This window comes from Zootoca vivipara, chromosome 12, assembly GCF_963506605.1.
Source record: "Zootoca vivipara chromosome 12, rZooViv1.1, whole genome shotgun sequence".
Lineage (NCBI taxonomy): Eukaryota > Metazoa > Chordata > Lepidosauria > Squamata > Lacertidae > Zootoca > Zootoca vivipara.
The window spans coordinates 7,230,420-7,247,188 of record NC_083287.1 but is presented as its reverse complement, the minus strand read 5'-3'; the positions used below and the strand labels follow the sequence as shown (position 1 = coordinate 7,247,188).

The window sequence follows — 16,769 nt, the reverse complement described above, 5'->3', positions numbered from 1 at the left end:
CGGCTCCCTCGGCCAATAATGCGAGATGAGCGCGCAACCCCAGAGTCGGTCACGACTGGACCTAATGGTCAGGGGTCCCTTTACCTTTTATGTATATAACCTGAGCCTGCAATTGAGGGGTTCAGAACATTGCCATCCCAAAAGGGTCTTGCTTTTCCCATAGCCGCAGCCCAGGATTCAAGTAGAAATCAAAGATGCTTCAAAACATGCCTCTCACCCTCTCTCCATTTTGCTGAATGTTGCCAGTTCTCACATCACTGCAAAAACTCCAAGGCCCCAAGATTGCCTGAGAATACCATGCACTGATGATAAGTGTAAGGGGGAGAGAGTATAGAGAACCTCCCCCTCTCATCAGGAGCAGCTCCTCCCCAAGCAGCCATGAAAGCGCAGGGTCTGAAGGAGCTATTCAGGAAGCAGAGAGGGAGAGCCAGGGCTCCGGCACCATGGAAGAGCCCCTGCTCCACAGGCGGGAAGAGAGAGAGACGGGAAGGGGGGGGGGAGAGGGAAAAGACGGAGCGTAGACCCTTTCCCCCGGCACCGGAATTAAGGAGGAGGAGGAAAGGGAGGAGATTCGCTGTCCCCAGGCTCTTATGTTGGTCCAAGGGGCAGAAAGGGGCAGTGCCGGATTCTGACACGGAATAAGCGGACATGAAACTGACAGCTCATCTCACTGTAAATAATGTGCACCAATAAAGACTCTGAAAGACAAGTATGTGGAGAGTCGTTACTCAGGAGTAGCCGTAATAACCTCTGACAATAAGGCTGGGCAGAGATCTCTCCTGCCTCCCTGAAATCATGTTAATTGGGATTACCAGGGATCTTTGGTACATGAAGCCTAGTGAAGTTCTGCCATGGAGTGGTGAGCATGCTTGTTTGGGTTTTGTTGTTCCTGGAGCTCTCTGGAATTGAATGAATCCCAGCTGTTGTGCTGGCCATTCTTTGTCTGAAATCTCAGAAACACCTTGCAACAAGCTTCTTTCAGACTAGCGTTTGGCAGAGTTCCTGGTTATCTTTTATGATAATATACTTGATAAACCATCCCTAATTATTTTAATCCTAAAACAAAACACAGATAGTCGTTCATATTTCACAGAATGCGACCACTGTGGGTGAGTAACTCTAGTGCCCCTCGTTCACCCCTCTAAATTTCCCTCAATATCCAGGCTGGTTCTTTGAATAAGCTGCACATGTAATACAATACCTTGTTCTTGTTTCTCGAGCAGAAAGGCAAGCAAAAATCCTCATTGTAGTTGCCTGGGGCCTTGCTTTCCTGTTTTCAATTCCAACACTGATTATATTCGGGAAGCGGCAATTATCCAATGGAGAAGTTCAGTGCTGGGCTGCCTGGCCCGATGACTCCTACTGGATCCCCTACATGACCACCGTTGCCTTCCTGGTTTATTTCATCCCTCTGATTATTATCAGGTAAGGATCTTGAGCGCTGAGCATTCACACACACACTTATCTCACTCCAGGTGTGGATCTGGGTTACACGTCCAGGTGAGATTCCACCTTCATTTCAATGGAGGGCACTAATCTGCATACGCCAAGGAAGAAGGCCACATATTGGTTTCCTCCATTGAAATAAATGGGGGAAATTGAGGTTCTGAAACACATCCCTTGGATACATACATTTTGGGGCATCACCTTCCAGCTTGTAAAAGGCAACTGTAACAGCAAAAGAGGGAGGAATTAAATGTCTGCGTAGGTCTATAGGTGTGTGGATTTGGTTCCTTTTCATATCTGGCTTTATCTGAAGCCATTACAGGGACTCAGTTAAAAGAGATATTAGAATGGCAAATGCGCCAATGAAGAGTAATTAAAGCTCTGGCAAGAGAGACTTGTCAGAAGAGCCACTTGAAACAAACATGTCCATGATCCAGACCTGCATCACTGGTTCAAGACCATTTTTATCTTGTTTCGTGCAGCTTTAAGAGCTATAAAGCTGAAAAGCAGTGTATTTATGAAACTAAATCAAAGGAGACAACCATACATTCTGTTCTGAAAGCTACTTCTGCCACATCCTACAAGCAATGTGCTGTATTGTCAAAGTGGGAAACAGCCTCCTGTGAAGGGCAAATCAGTATCTTTTGCATTTGAATATATCTGAAAAGGCAGAGAATGCAAAGAAATACAAAGTACAATTATCTCTTGCTTCACGGTACATAGAACAGATATACTGTATTTAAATGGTGTCATATTCCCGGAGGTTTGAGCACAGGTGTTTCTAGATTTCTGGTATTCAATCTTGCTCATGGGTGTACAGTAAGGTTAAGAGGATTTGATCACTTGTTTGCACATGGATTTATGCTTGTGTACTTTCCTAAGGCAGGAGGTTTTGTGAAATCGGTTTTTTGGTGCAAGAAATGTACTGAACTGGGACCTGTTGCCGTGTGTGATGCATCACCAAAAAGGAGGCTAAAAGAAGCCAGAGGCTTGCATAAAATTGGAATGCCATATGCATATGGGACCCAGGTGGCGCTGTGGGCTAAACCACTGAGCCTAGGGCTTGCTGATCAGAAGGTCGGCGGTTCGAATCCCTGTGACGGCGTGAGCTCCTGTTGCTTGGTCCCAGCTCCTGCCAACCCAGCAGTTCAAAAGCACGTCAAAATGCAAGTAGATAAATAGGAACCGCTATAGCGGGAAGGTAAACGGCGTTTCCATGTGCTGTTCTGGTTTGCCAGAAGCGGCTTTGTCATGCTGGCCACATGACCTGGAAGCTCCCTCGGCCAATAATGCGAGATGAGCGCGCAACCCCAGAGTCTGTCACGACTGGACCTAATGGTCAGGGGTCCCTTTACCTTTACCTTTATGCATATGAAATTATATGATAGTAAAAGTATAATTTTTTATAATCGAAAGAGAAATACAAAACATCTCACCATAGTAGAGAATTGCAAGGTGCAAATTGTCACTTCCTATCAGTAGTATTCACACAACAAACCTTTACTCAAAGTAGACCCATTAAAATGAATGGACATGACTAAGTTGAATCCATCCATTCACTTCATTAAGTCTATTTTGAGTAAAACTTACTGAATATCACCCTAGTGATATTTAATATTTAATCCAGACTTGGATGCCTGTTTTTTAGCACTGGAACAGGAAGAAAGCTGCCACACATGCAGGCACAAAACTATTCCGTGCAGATTTGTGTACATTAGTTTCATTCTTACACTCACTCACTCACACATATGCCTACAGCACATGGTTGTCCCTTTGAAATTTGCCTGTTCTCCTGCTCGCAATCTAGCAGCCCTGCATCAGACAGATATGAAAGATATAAAATGTAAATAGCGATTTTAAAAAATTTGTTATTCCTTACAGTTTCCTCTTAACACTCTAACTAGAGCTGCCATGCAAGTTTCATTCCTCAGTGTGATCACTGAAGCATCATTTGAGCTACCTTCTTTACCTACCTGGAGGGCAGTGAAGGCTGTCAGACTTCTGCATCGCCTCCAACCTCCTGCACCATCAGGTTTTGATGATACTGGAAATGGTGTTAAGGTTCAATTTCTCAGAACTTCATGGCTTAAATCAAAAGTCACATTGTGTCAGCTCTTACCTTTCAAGTCCCAGACTGCAAAATCCGGGACTGGCAGCCGTGTGACGCCGGAAGTTACGTCGACATAACTTCCGGTGTCGCTTTGCCCTTCTATGGGCACCAAAAATGGCCGCCACCGACATGCGTAGATGCGACTTTTGAAGCCGCCGGCGGCCATTTTTGTGCCCATAGAAGGGCAAATCGGAAAGAAAAAATGGCCGCCGGCAGGAGAAAATAACGGAGAAAAACGGGAGACAAAGTGATACAGGGGACCACTGGGAAAAGGTAAGTAAAAACGGGGCTTTCCCGGGGAAAACGGGGTACTTGGCAGCTATGTGTCAGCTACAAGCATATGCACACTGGCAAACTAGGATGATGATACCCTTAGGATTATCCCATCCTAAAGAGTCGCTAACTTGTTTGTTTTCTGTTCTTTCCCCAACTGTAGCGTTATTTACTTCATTGTGATCCGAACAATATGGGTTAAGAGCAAAGCTCATGCTGTCATTGTTTCCAACTGCTCAGGTAAGTAAATTGGGGCAATGACTCCCAAGCATTGAAACTCATGAAACTGAAAGACAGTGGGTATGCAATTACCCCAGGGATCATTAAAAAGCCCACTGTTGATCAAATCTCCATGAGCTGCCAAAGGCTAAATTGCCAAAAACATTTAAATGTGCTCACCAGGTTGGCTTGACCGCAGTCATTTTACCTGGAAGTAATAAGAGAAAATGAATGAGTGAAGTCTTATCCTAATAACCTGAGCATAACCCATGAAAAATACACACTAATTCTTAACTGAGGGCCTAAAATCCATCAACAGTGGTTAAAATAGATTCATGTAAGCAAGGGAAAAAGACTCTTCGTTCTGAAACACTAAGGAATCAAATAAGCATTGTAAATATTCCAATGAAAAGGAAAGAACAAAACTGAGCCAAGCCTTTGTTGTTGTTTAATCGTTTAGTCGTGTCCGACTCTTTGTGACCCCATGGACCATAGCACGCCAGGCACTCCTGTCTTCCACTGCCTCCCACAGTTTGGTCAAACTTATGTTCGTGGTTTCAAGAACACTGTCCAACCATCTCGTCCTCTGTTGTCCCCTTCTCCTTGTGCCCTCAATCTTTCCTAACATCAGGGTCTTTTCCAGGAAATCTTCTCTTCTCATGAGGTGGCCAAAGTATTGGAGCCTCACTGCTTCAGGATCTGTCCTTCCAGTGAGCACTCAGGGCTGATTTCCTTCTGAATGGATAGGTTTGATCTTCTTGCAGTCCATGGGACTCTCAAGAGTCTCCTCCAGCACCATAATTCAAAAGCATCAAATCTTTGGCTATCAGCCTTCTTTATGGTCCAGCTCTCACTTCCATACATCACTCCTGGGAAAAACCATAGCTTTAACTATACGGACCTTTGTTGGCAAGGTGATGTCTCTGCTTTTTAAGATGCTGTCTAGATTCGTCATTGCTTTTCACCCAAGAAGCAGGCGTCTTTTAATTTTGTGACTGCTGTCACCATCTGCAGTGATCATGGAACCCAAGAAAGTAAAATCTCTCACTGCCTCCATTTCTTCCACTTCTATTTGCCAGGAGGTGATGGGACCAGTGGCCATGATCTTGGGGTTTTTTTTATGTTGAGCTTCAGACCATATTTTGCACTCTCCTCTTTCACCCTCATTAAAAGGTTCTTTAATTCCTCCTCACAGTAGCCAAGCCTACTGTTACCTTAATTACAGCTTTAGTGACAGGAAAAGAAACTTTGTGTTAATACATTCTAATGAATTCAACAATTAGCTTTTCTAAAGTTTCTTCTTTGGTTTCCACAAGTTATCTCATGCAAAGCTGTGCTCTGTTCAAAGTTTAAACTAATAATTTCCAGATATCCTTCCAAATTCATCATGGTTTCACATTGATGGAATTATTGACCAAGATTCTGCTGATCACTAATAGCAGAATATCCCCAAATATCTGACTGTCTGTAGTTTCATCCATTTTTGTCAGTTGATTGAGAAGATTCTGGAGCACCATTTACATTTTGGTTTTGAGTGTGAAATTTCAAATTCAAAAGTTTCAATTTTGGTAGGCTTCACAGATGAAATCTTTGAGCTACTAAGTAACGTAGAATTGCATCAAAAACAACAAGAAGTTCTGTGGCATCTTAAAGGACACCACAACTACCCCTCTCGAAATTGCCACAATTTCTTAGGATCATAGAATTGTAGAGATGGAAAAGACCTTTGGGTCATATTATTCAATGTTATCAGATCCTAAAGGCCAGTGTTGGCCCAGGTATGGGGAACAGACAACTGGAAGTAGTCCTACAGTGAGGCTCTTATGAAAGATTCTGCTTATGAAGGCCATATGGAGAACCCAATTATTCCTCAGCAGAAAATTATGCCCATAACCTTGTTTTTCACAGGGGAGGCAATACCAAACCTCTTCCATCATTACTGGAGTCCTCCGCAAGCTGCTACCTTGTCTCTCTTCCTCAAGGTGAACTCTTTTAGCCCTTGTGGGAGTAGAATGGGCTACCAGCCAAAGGAAGTGTTAAGCTGAACACTCAGAGAGCTTCATTAAAACTTTCCAAGTTGTCAGGGTTGTTAAGACTACTCCTGAGTAACGACCTTCCACGTAGTTGTCTTTCAAAAGTCTTTATTGTTGCACATTATTTACAGTGTAGTGAGCTGTCGGTTTCATGTCTTCTCATTCCGTATCAGAATCCGGCACTGCCCCTTTTCGCAACTTTGACCAACATAAAAGCCTCGGGACAGTGAATCTCCTCCCCTTTCTCCTCCTCCTCAATACCGGTGTCGGGGGGGAAGGGTCTACAGTCTGCCTTCTGCCTGTCCACCCTTCCCGCCTCTCTCTCTTCCTGCCTGTGGAGCAGGGGCTCTCCAATGCTGCCAGAGCCCTGGCACTCCTTCTCCATCTCCTGACTCACCCCTTCAGACCCCGCGCTTTCATGACTGCTTGGAGATGGGCTGCTTCTGATGAGAGGGGGGTGTTCTCTGTAATCCCTCCTCCTTACAGGTTTAATGTGCTTTTCAGGGTGGGCACAAAACTGCTTGCCTATCTCTAGCATATGGTCATTGGCTATAAACAATTTTTTAAAATCTATATCTCTAACATCTCCCCCCCCCACTAGCTTGCAAAAAAGAAAGTAAAAAATAAGGCAGGAACAGTAAATTGGGAGTGGGAAGGTTGTGAACTGGCAACAAAATTGTGGGAGAGGTGGTGGCTGCAAACATTTTAAAATCTCCCCAATTTACAGCTTTGCTTTGAAAATCAAACCTCACAAAAATTTGACACAACACACTGTTATGTTAGCTGTTCTGCAACAGGATGGACCGTGGAGATTATTTTACCTCACAGCTGGTAGGGAGCTAAGGGAGATGTCTTCACAACTTGATGAAAGCCACACCAGATAGCTGTTTAAATTTTTTAAAAAGCATATAGCCAAATCTATGATAAAAAATGTGATGTTAAAAGGTCTGCCTTTTTTTTAAAAAAAAAATCAAGACAGGAGTGCCTGGCGTGCTATGGTCCATGGGGTCACGAAGAGTCGGACACGACTAAATGACTAAACAACAACAACAATGATTTTAAAAATCTCAAAAGATTGTGTTGTGTTGTGTGTGTTAGGTTGTTTTTAAGACGCTTCAGCATAACTGAGGTCCTTGTGATAGGCTAGGTGACTGTGTGTTGCGTAAAAATTCAGATAAAGAATCAATAAATAACAGGACAAATTGATAGGTCAGATGATATTATAGATAGTACCGTATATGTATTGCAAAATTGCTCATGGTTGGTCGTTCTAAAAATTTCCATTACAATAAATGGGCTTAGGGGGCAGTTTGATGAGAGGTGACACATTCAAATCATGGCTATGTATTTCTTAATTTTATTTTTTCCTTCTCTCCTCTTTGCAGATGGCAAATTCTGTGCTAGCTTCACCCATCGGGGACTCATATCAAAGGCGAAAATCAAAGCTATCAAGTACAGTGTGGTAATAATTCTTGGTAAGTGACAACATATGCCAATTAATTAGACATCAGCGACTAGTGGAATACTTCATTTTTTTAAAAAAAAATGGCTCTGTGGAAGGCTCTAGAGAGTTGGAGTGGATCCTTGCCCCCATGGTGTCATCTCAGATCCATTTCAAATGCATGGACTGAACAGAATTTCACCTCTGCTGGCAGAGCAAGAACAACTTCTGACTTCCTCAGCCTCTGAGAGCCACATTTTTACTCAAGCAAGAATGTATACAGTTTTGTTTTGTTATTTTTAAAGAAAGCAAACTGAGTTTTCCGTGGCTGAGAAGCCCCAATCTCTGCACCAAAATAAAACTTTATAGACAAGCCTAACCATAAGACAAAGTAGCATTAGCTTGCTTAGTAACCAAGGTTTCTTCAAGATTCAATTATGAGATGCTATTAAAAAGCTATTGTGTGCTGACCTTCTCCCAAGGATTATATCTGCTATGACAAGCGGAGTGGATAATGGACTGGTTTCGTTGTAACGTTGCTGGTTTAATAAAAACCACCAAGCCTGCTCTTTACTTGCAAAATAAGAAAACTGTGATTTAATGCCAGTTTACCAACTAGGATCTGAAACCACGGTTTGATTCTGATTTCAGATCTTGATTAGTAAGGTGACATTTCCCTCGTTTTAGACTGAGCAAGAAACTGTAGTTTAATTCAATGCGGATTGCAGTGCCAGTAGGGACAAGAGCAAAGGGGGGATGTGGAGACAGACTGTGCGAACAGGATGCTGGGCAATTGGTCTGTTCCAGCAGACGCTTCTTATATTCCTAGTTCGTTTACACAAGCAGAAGATAAAGTGAGAAAACTATTCCTGGGCTGTAATTGTTCAAACTGCAGGAAAGGGATTGCATGAGTAAATGCTGATGCTTTTTTTAAAAAAAATGTCTTGTGGCTTTCTTGAAAATACTCCCTCCACCACCCGTGGTCTGAAATGATACAATCTAGGGGGCGATTTGACTACTACATATATCTACTGGTTTCATTCTGTGCAGGGGTCCTTCTCCACTTAAATTGTGACAAGACAGAAATGAGAAAGTTGGGAAGATGCGATCATTGCTGCTGACCCCTTTTCTGTGATAGGTTGAAGTAGCATTTTGGATTCTGTTTTGTTTAGCCTGGTGCTGCAGTAAAGATTGACTCACCCAGAGGATATAGCTGAGATCGCTTCTATGGCAATTTAAGCATCCCTCCATGGCAACACAGTCACAGCTTTATCATCAACACAGTCAAGTCCTCTTCTACCTACTCTGTTCTGCCTCCCTCCCACCCCCGTGAAATATTAAATGAGTGCTTATTTCTCTGTAGAGTAGGGTCATCCCCCTCCCACAGTGCTTTTCCAAGTCTCTGAAATCTCTACAAGCTTTAGAACCACCCGTCTAGCAACAAAATAGGGTTTTCTTTTGCCAAGTAGTTCTACTGGGGGTTGCACAACTTCAATTCCTGGTATGTCCCTGTGCTTCATACTGTTTATTGAATTATTTCAAACTTCCCTGTGCTTTTTTGGTGAGTTGCACAAATTCACAAAAGCAACCAAAGCAAATTATCTCAAAATCAGTTTTTAATAATAATAAAATATAAAATAAAAACCTGATTTTAACAGTCGCTTTGAAGAAGCAGCCCCACACATTTTCAAAGAAGCAAGAGCTCATGATAAGCACCAGGATAGAGACATATGAAGTTGGGAGGGAACCTTTATGCCGCCAGATATTGCTAGATCACGACTTCCATCACCCCCGTTTATTATCTATTATTTTTCTTTATTACATTTGTTAGTTGCTTTATCTTGCCCAGGGCAACCCAGAACTACTTAGCGTTGGAGTGTGGCAACTGTTTCATTGTATCTGATGAAGTGTGCATGCACACGAAAGCTCATATCAAAATAAAAACTTAGTTGGTCTTTAAGGTGCTACTGAAGGAATTTTTTAACTTTTAAAGGATCACTGATTTTCCCCACTCCTGTCTTGTACTAAGTCAGGCTGCTGGTCCATCTAAATCAGCCTTTCTCAACCTTGGGTCCCCAGATACGGTATTGCTGAACTGCCGTTCCCACCAATCCTGACCACTGGTCTTGCTCGCTAGGGATGATGTGGAGTTCTAGTCTAGCAACATCTGGGCACCCACGGTTAAGATCTAACTCAATATTTGCCCTAACTTGCCAAGACACACTGGGAGCAGATCAGCAGACCATACATTTAACATGCGTTCAACACACTTTGAAAGCACATGGCTTCTCCCAGGCTTTCCCAAACTCGGGTCCCCATTTGTTATTGGATCACAACTCCCATCATCCCTAGCTAGCAGGACCAGTGGTCAAGGATGATGGGAGTTGTAGTCCAACAACAGCCGGAGACCCAAGTTTAGGAAACCCTGCCCTAAAGAATGCTGAGGAGTGCAGTTTGTTAAGTGTGCTTGGAAGTGGAGTTCTGTGAGGGGGAAATAAATTAACGATGATGATGATGATGATGATGATGATGATGATGATGATGATGATGATGATTTATTTGTACCCTGCCCATCTGGCTGGGTTTCCCCAGCCACTATGGGTGGCTCCCAACAGAATATTAAAAACACGATAAAACATCAAAAAGTAAAAAACTTCCCTAAACAAGACAACCTTCAGATGTTTTCTAAAAGTCAGATAGTTGTTTATTTCCTTGACATCTGATGGGAGGGCGTGCCACACGGTGGGCGCCACTACCGAGAAGGCCCTCTGCCTGGTTCCCTGTAACCTCACTTCTCGCAGTGAGAGAACCGCCAGAAGGCCCTCGGGGATGGACCTCAGTGTTCGGGCAGAATGTTGGGGGTGGAGACGCTCCTTCAGGTATACTGGGCCAAGGCTGTTTAGATTACAATTCCCAGTATACTTTGGAGGATGCCATTTGCTTTAACTTCACGATGTGGATCTGCCATTGAGTTCTTGAGGAGTCTTTCCCAGCCCTGCCTAGACATGCAAAGTATGGAACCTCAGAGGTTTTTTTAATGCAAATGATAAGCTCTTGGATTTCCATATAAGCCTTTCTCTTTTTTAATCTGCTTGTCTGCAAGCATAAAGAAGAAGTGACCTCCATCAACCAAGCTATTTGCCTTCCTTTTTCCCTTATTTAAACTTCAATATGCATTTGCTACAGATGCTATCAAATGCAAAACTGAAGAAACCCTGGCTTAGGTGCTGGAATTTACAGTATATTGATTCGATTAGGCTGGCTGTTAATGCAAGGGGACGCAGGAGAAAGCACTCCCTGGCATTTGATAATGATTTAATTGGCTGCACATCTGTGTTTAATGTGATTGTATCGCTGTCGCTCCGTGTTTTGTTTGTCTGGATTAGTCCAGAGGGACAGGAGGAGTTTGTGCCACGCATCTTCTTCTTTGCAGATGGGATGTGTAAATAAGGCTGATCCTTTGCCGATGAACTCAGGAAACTTGCAAGGAAAGGATTATGCAAAGAGAAACACTTAGTTCCCTTCTTTGAGAGCCAGAGGCGGCTGCAAGAATGCCTTTGAGGCTCTCAGCTTAGAAAGCAAAGTCCTTTAAGTATTTAATGATGGCCATCCATTAAAATAAGTTGTTACAGTGTACTTTTTTTTAAAGAGCTTTGTATATTTGCAGCTGAATCCCATTGACAGAGGACAGGTGGGGGCTCCTGCACTTTAATAAATGAGATTTCAGTACCGGTAGGTGTTGCAGGAACTCAAAGGGTTGGTTCTACATAGAAGCGGCATGCAAAGGTTTACCAGATTTCAAAGCATTTCCCCTTTTTTAGCGAGAAAAACAGAACACTTGTGAGAGTGGACAAGCCAATTTTGCCCAGATCTCCTAGTGCTACTTTCCCCATTAAAAGTGAACTTTTTTCAAACCATTTTCTTTCTTTTTTTTTCTTGCAGCTTTTGTACTCTGCTGGAGTCCCTACTTTCTCTTTGACATTCTGGACAACTTCAGCGTCTTCCCTGAAACCAAAGAACGCTTCTACGCCGCAGTGATTATTCAGAATCTGCCATCTTTAAACAGCGCCATCAATCCCATCATATACTGTGTTTTCAGCAACACCCTTTGTGACGCTTTCAGGTATTAGACTTCTTGGGTTTCTCCCCCCTTAATGGGATTTATATGGGCAAAAAATGCTACCAAATAATTGCCTGGTTACACATTGCGCTCACCAGGTGAGTAATAGGACTATAACAGAAGACTATAGAAGATACAGCTACCCCATCCTGAAGTCCCTCTTGTTCTGCATTTATGATTTGTGCTCATAATGGTATTAGGGAAGTTAAATGTGATCTTGCTTTCAATACTGTTTGCAGCTGCAAAAGCTTCAGGGCAGACATACTGCTTCATTTCCAATTAGTGTGTGGCCTAAAATTTCCTGCTAGAACCCTGCAACTTCCCACACCACAAATTTCTAAGGGAGGGGGAGCCTTGTCCTGCTTTCGTTGCGCAAGAGTGCAAGAGTGCCCCTCCAGACGCACTGATGTATTAAAATTGGGAAAACATTACAGAACACCTAATAAAGTGGAATGGTGGGTGGGTGGTCCTGTTTACAGTATTGTGAGATACCCCCGTAACAGAAGTTGCCCTCAGTTCCCGTCACACGTAGAGACAGGTTAAGTTCACTGCTGCAGAAGATAAGGCTTCAGTAACACATTTCCAGTGCTGGAGGAGACTCTTGAGAGTCCCATGGACTGCAAGAAGATCAAACCTATCCATTCTTAAGGAAATCAGCCCTGAGTGCTCCCTGGAAGGACAGATCGTGAAGCGGAGGCTCCAATACTTTGGCCACCTCACGAGAAGAGAAGAATCCTTGGAAAAGACCTTGATGTTGGGAAAGATGGAGGGCACTAGGAGAAGGGGACGACAGAGGACAAGATGGTTGGACAGTGTTCTCGAAGCTACGAACATGAGTTTGACCAAACTGCGGGAGGCAGTGCAAGACAGGAGTGCCTGGCGTGCTATGGTCCGTGGGGTCACGAAGAGTCGGACACAACTAAACGACTAAACAACAACAACAACACATTTCCAGACATTGATATATACTTACAGCTTGTAGGCTTTGCAAAGGGACCCAGGTGGCGCTGTGGGTTAAACCACAGAGTCTAGGGCTTGCTGATCAGAAGGTCGGTGGTTTGAATCCCTGCAACGGGGTGAGCTCCCGTTGCTCGGTCCCAGCTCCTGCCAACCTAGCAGTTCGAAAGCACATCAAAGTGCAAGTAGATAAATGGGGACCGCTCCGGCAGGAAGGTAAACGGCGTTTCCATGTGCTGCTCTGGTTCGCCAGAAGCAGTTTTGTCATGCTGCTGCCACATGACCTGGAAGCTTTCTGCAGACAAACGCCGGCTCCCTCGGCCTATAGAGCGAGATGAGCGCCGCAACCCCAGAGTCAGACACGACTGGACCTGATGGTCAGGGGCCCCTTTACCTTTACTGTAGGCTTTGCAGATACATATACAGTAATACCTCGGGTTATGAACACGATCCGTTCCGGATCGCAGTTCGTAACCCGAAAAGTTCATAACCCGAACGCGACCCGAACTGCCATTTTGCGCATGCGCAAAGCGCTATTTTCGCAATTTGCGCGCTTTGCGCATGCGCAAAGCATGTGCGCTGCTTCTGCGCATGCGCGGGACGTGCGTGCGGTAAAAAATACTTCCGGGTTTATGGAGTTCGTAACCCGAAATGTTCGCAACCCGAGGTGGTTTTAACCCGAGGTACGACTGTATACACAAGTACAAAGTATTTCTGAGGGCTTCAACAATTCAAGATGTAACACCGACTCTGACTCACTTCTCAAGACTGACTTCGACACACAGCACAAGACCCCAGCATCCTGAGTTGACTTACCTCAATCACTGGGCTGTTGCCATAGCAACTGAATTGACAGGCCTTGCACCTGTTATCTTATCTCATACATGGTGTGATCTGTGCTCATGAAGAAAATTAACCCCTTCCTCCAAGTCCAATTCCTCCCACACCCCTTCTATAACTTTGCTCACGGCATTGCTTTGACACAGGTATTTGTATTGGCATGTTTAGACCTCTGCTGGACTTTCTTTAAAACTACTTGGCTCGTATGCCGTACACATGGCCCATGCTGTAACCATTCAGGAGGCATCCCTTTTATACTGCATTTGGACCTCCTGGGAATGAATTCTTATTCATGTTTGAATTAATCTTCTCCTAAACCTGACTCTCTTCTTACATTAGATCCATTAGATTCGTTGCAATCGTTGCATCAATTACATACTGCAGAATACAAGGGGGCTATGTTTACGCTCTATTTTTTGCCACCACTGTCACGGGGGGGGGATGTTAGCAAGCAGGAGAGGATCAGGCCCTTGGACTAGGGTTAGCCACCCCCAGTCTAGACATATAAATTAGCAGATAAAAAAGGAACGAGTACGCAACACCCTTGTACTGTGAATTCATTTCTGTTTTTCTATTATTATTATTATTATTATTATTATTATTATTATTATTATTATTTGTTCTCTAGGCGAAGAAAATCAGGAAATTTGGGGACCTTCAGAGAAAGAACTGAAGGGCAAGAGATGCAGGCGGTATCCACGCCCGAATATATTTAGAGTTGATATGTGACTATAAAGGCCACCTTGAGTCTGAGGGGCGAAACAGAAGCCTCATCCTTGTTCGGAAATCTATTATTTAAGGAGGGAGGAATGAGGAGCAAAAACCATTCCTTGTACACCCTGGTGGCCAAGCAGAACTGCCATGGTTTGTACCACATTTGCAGTCAGTCCTTGCTTTTCAGGGACAGTATTGTTTCAGTGTAAATGGCTTTTCTCCATACGGGAATATTTTATCTCGAAAAAGGTGATGCCAGATTTCCGTATGGTACCACACAGCTCGTTTTTACACAATACCGTCACCTAAATCATCAAGACCCTTTGATGGCTGAAGAGCAGGAACAGCCTTTTCCCTCCTTTCCGAGAAAAGAACATTCCCAACGCACGTCAAGATACTTTATCCCTGCTGCCCTACTTGGGGGGTTGCGGTAGATCAGTGGTAGCGCACTGGCAAAAGGACTCGGCAAAAGGACTCTGATTCAACCGCCAGCATCTCTTGGTAGGGTTGAGATTGTTCCATCTCTGGAACCTTGGATACCCACTGCCAGTCAGTGTTGGCAATATTGAACTAGATAGACCAAGAGACTGACACCATATAAAGCATGCTTCCTATGTTCAATATATATGCTTCACCAGAAAATACTGCCAAATGCTGAGAGAACAACATCTGGAACAATTTTTACGCAGTGATGGGAGAGGTATGAGTCTATGGTCTACCTACTGACAAGATAAATATGTGACTGTGAAAAAAACATTTTCCATCTGTTGTAACATTGATTGATTGATTGAATTTATATACCGTCCTATACCCAGAGGTAACTTGTGAGAGGAGAGAATGACGTGTCTCTTGTCTGGGGGATTCAGATTTTTAAGTTTGCTTCCTGCTCATATTCATTTAGCTTTTGCATAATTCTATTCAGATTTGTTTAAATTCCTTTCATCTTAATCTTTTATTTTACTATTTGTTAAATGAAGGGCCTGTGCTCTGCCCGGAAAATTTGAGATTTTAAATTTGGTTTTGGTTTTCTTTGGGTCTGGGTTAACTTCTATTGGTGTTACTTTCCTATTGTCAAACTTTTGTTTCTTGCAGTGGTCTGGTGACAAATAAATGAATCTGATCTGCTGATCTGCGATCAGATCACCAGAAATCTTCCAAAATAGGGAAGGTTGCTGATCTTCTCCCCGTTACAGTACAGTGGGTTGCAGGTGGTGGAGGATGAAGACTCATTCAGAGTTAGCTGTCAGAAAGAGAACCCAAGCAATCCAGGCAAGTCACAAATTGCTAGCCCCTAATCCCAGCAAGGACATGGGATTAGGACATGCCCCTCCCTTGGCAGGCACAGTAAAAAATGGGATTTGTTGCAATTCCTGACTCCAGAAGAAAGGTATAATCCAAAAAATGATTGACAAGGAATCAGTTATACATCCAGACAGTCGCTTTTAGACGGAGTCATCATAACAACAACAACAATTTATTTATTTATACCCCTCCCATCCGGCTGAGTTTCCCCAGCCACTCTCTGGGCGGCTTCCAGCAAAATATTAAAATACAATAATTCATCAAATATTAAAAGCTTCCCTAAATAGGGCTGCCTTCAGATGTCTTCTAAATGTCTGGTAGTTGTTGTTCTCGTTGACATCTGGTGGGGGGGGGCGTTCCACCGGGCAGGTGCCACTACCGAGAAGGCCCTCTGCCTGGTTCCCTGTAACCTCACTTATCACAGTGAGGGAACCGCCAGAAGGCCCTCAGAGCTGGACCTCAGTGTCCGGGCAGAACAATGGGGGTGGAGATGCTCCTTCAGGTATACTGTGCTGAGGCCGTTTAGGACTTTAAAGGTCAGCACCAACACTTTGAATTGTGCTCGGAAACGTACTGGGAGCCAATGTAGATCTTTCAAGACCGGTGTTATGTGGTCTCGGCGGCCACTCCCAGTCACAAGTCTAGCTGCCGCATTCTGGATTAGTTGTAGTTTCCGAGTCACCTTCAAAGGTAGCCCCACATAGAGCACATTGCATTTGTCCAAGTGGAAGATAACTAGAGCATGCACCACTCTGGTGAGACAGTCTGCAGGCAGGTAGGGTCTCAACTGGCATAGCAGATGGAGCTGGTAGACAGCTTAAGGCAGGGGTTCCCAACAAAATTTTCTCGAGGACCCCTCATCGAGCCGCTATTGTGACAAGGGCCCCCATTAATTCCTAATCCTAAAATTAAAAAGTGAGAGCCAAATTAAGAGTCTTTTTCTAATTTTTCCAGTAAGCTTTACACTGATCTTGGAAGGGTTAGGTTCAAGGGACGCCGACGATTTAGGTTCAATGGACACTGACAAGATCGGTTCGAGAGTCATTGACTTACTTGCTTGAACATCAAATGCATTATCTTCCTCTTCATCTGTAGGCCTTTGTCATTTTAACGAACCACTTTTTAACCAACGGTCCATTTTTAACTATGCGAACTGTAGCTTCCGCGAAAAACAATGCTTTGTTTACAAACACGACTGTTTTGCAAAGAGGCAGCACGCGCCAGGGAGGAGGGAGGGGAATGGAGAAGACAGGGTACCTGCGCAGTAGCGCACAAATGAAGCTGACACGCGCAAAGCATCTTGGGGAGGTGGGC

The 16,769-nt window shown here is 43.9% G+C and overlaps 1 protein-coding gene across 3 annotated transcripts in view; it reads left to right on the top strand.

Annotated features, from left to right (window-relative positions):
* NPSR1 (neuropeptide S receptor 1) overlaps positions 1-14,211 on the top strand; it is a 72,551-nt gene extending 58,340 nt beyond the window's left edge. For 2 of the 3 annotated variants that reach the window (XM_060280452.1, XM_060280450.1), the window contains 6 exons: positions 1,224-1,425; positions 3,993-4,069; positions 7,467-7,556; positions 11,465-11,632; positions 12,891-12,906; positions 14,068-14,211. In XM_060280452.1, the coding sequence (XP_060136435.1) occupies positions 1,224-1,425; positions 3,993-4,069; positions 7,467-7,556; positions 11,465-11,632; positions 12,891-12,906; positions 14,068-14,155 (641 nt within the window). In that variant the 3' untranslated portion in view covers positions 14,156-14,211. Of the gene's footprint in view, positions 1-1,223; positions 1,426-3,992; positions 4,070-7,466; positions 7,557-11,464; positions 11,646-12,890; positions 12,907-14,067 lie in introns of all 3 variants that reach the window. The other variant, XM_060280451.1, reaches the window with a different exon arrangement.
* Positions 14,212-16,769: the final 2,558 nt, after the last annotated feature.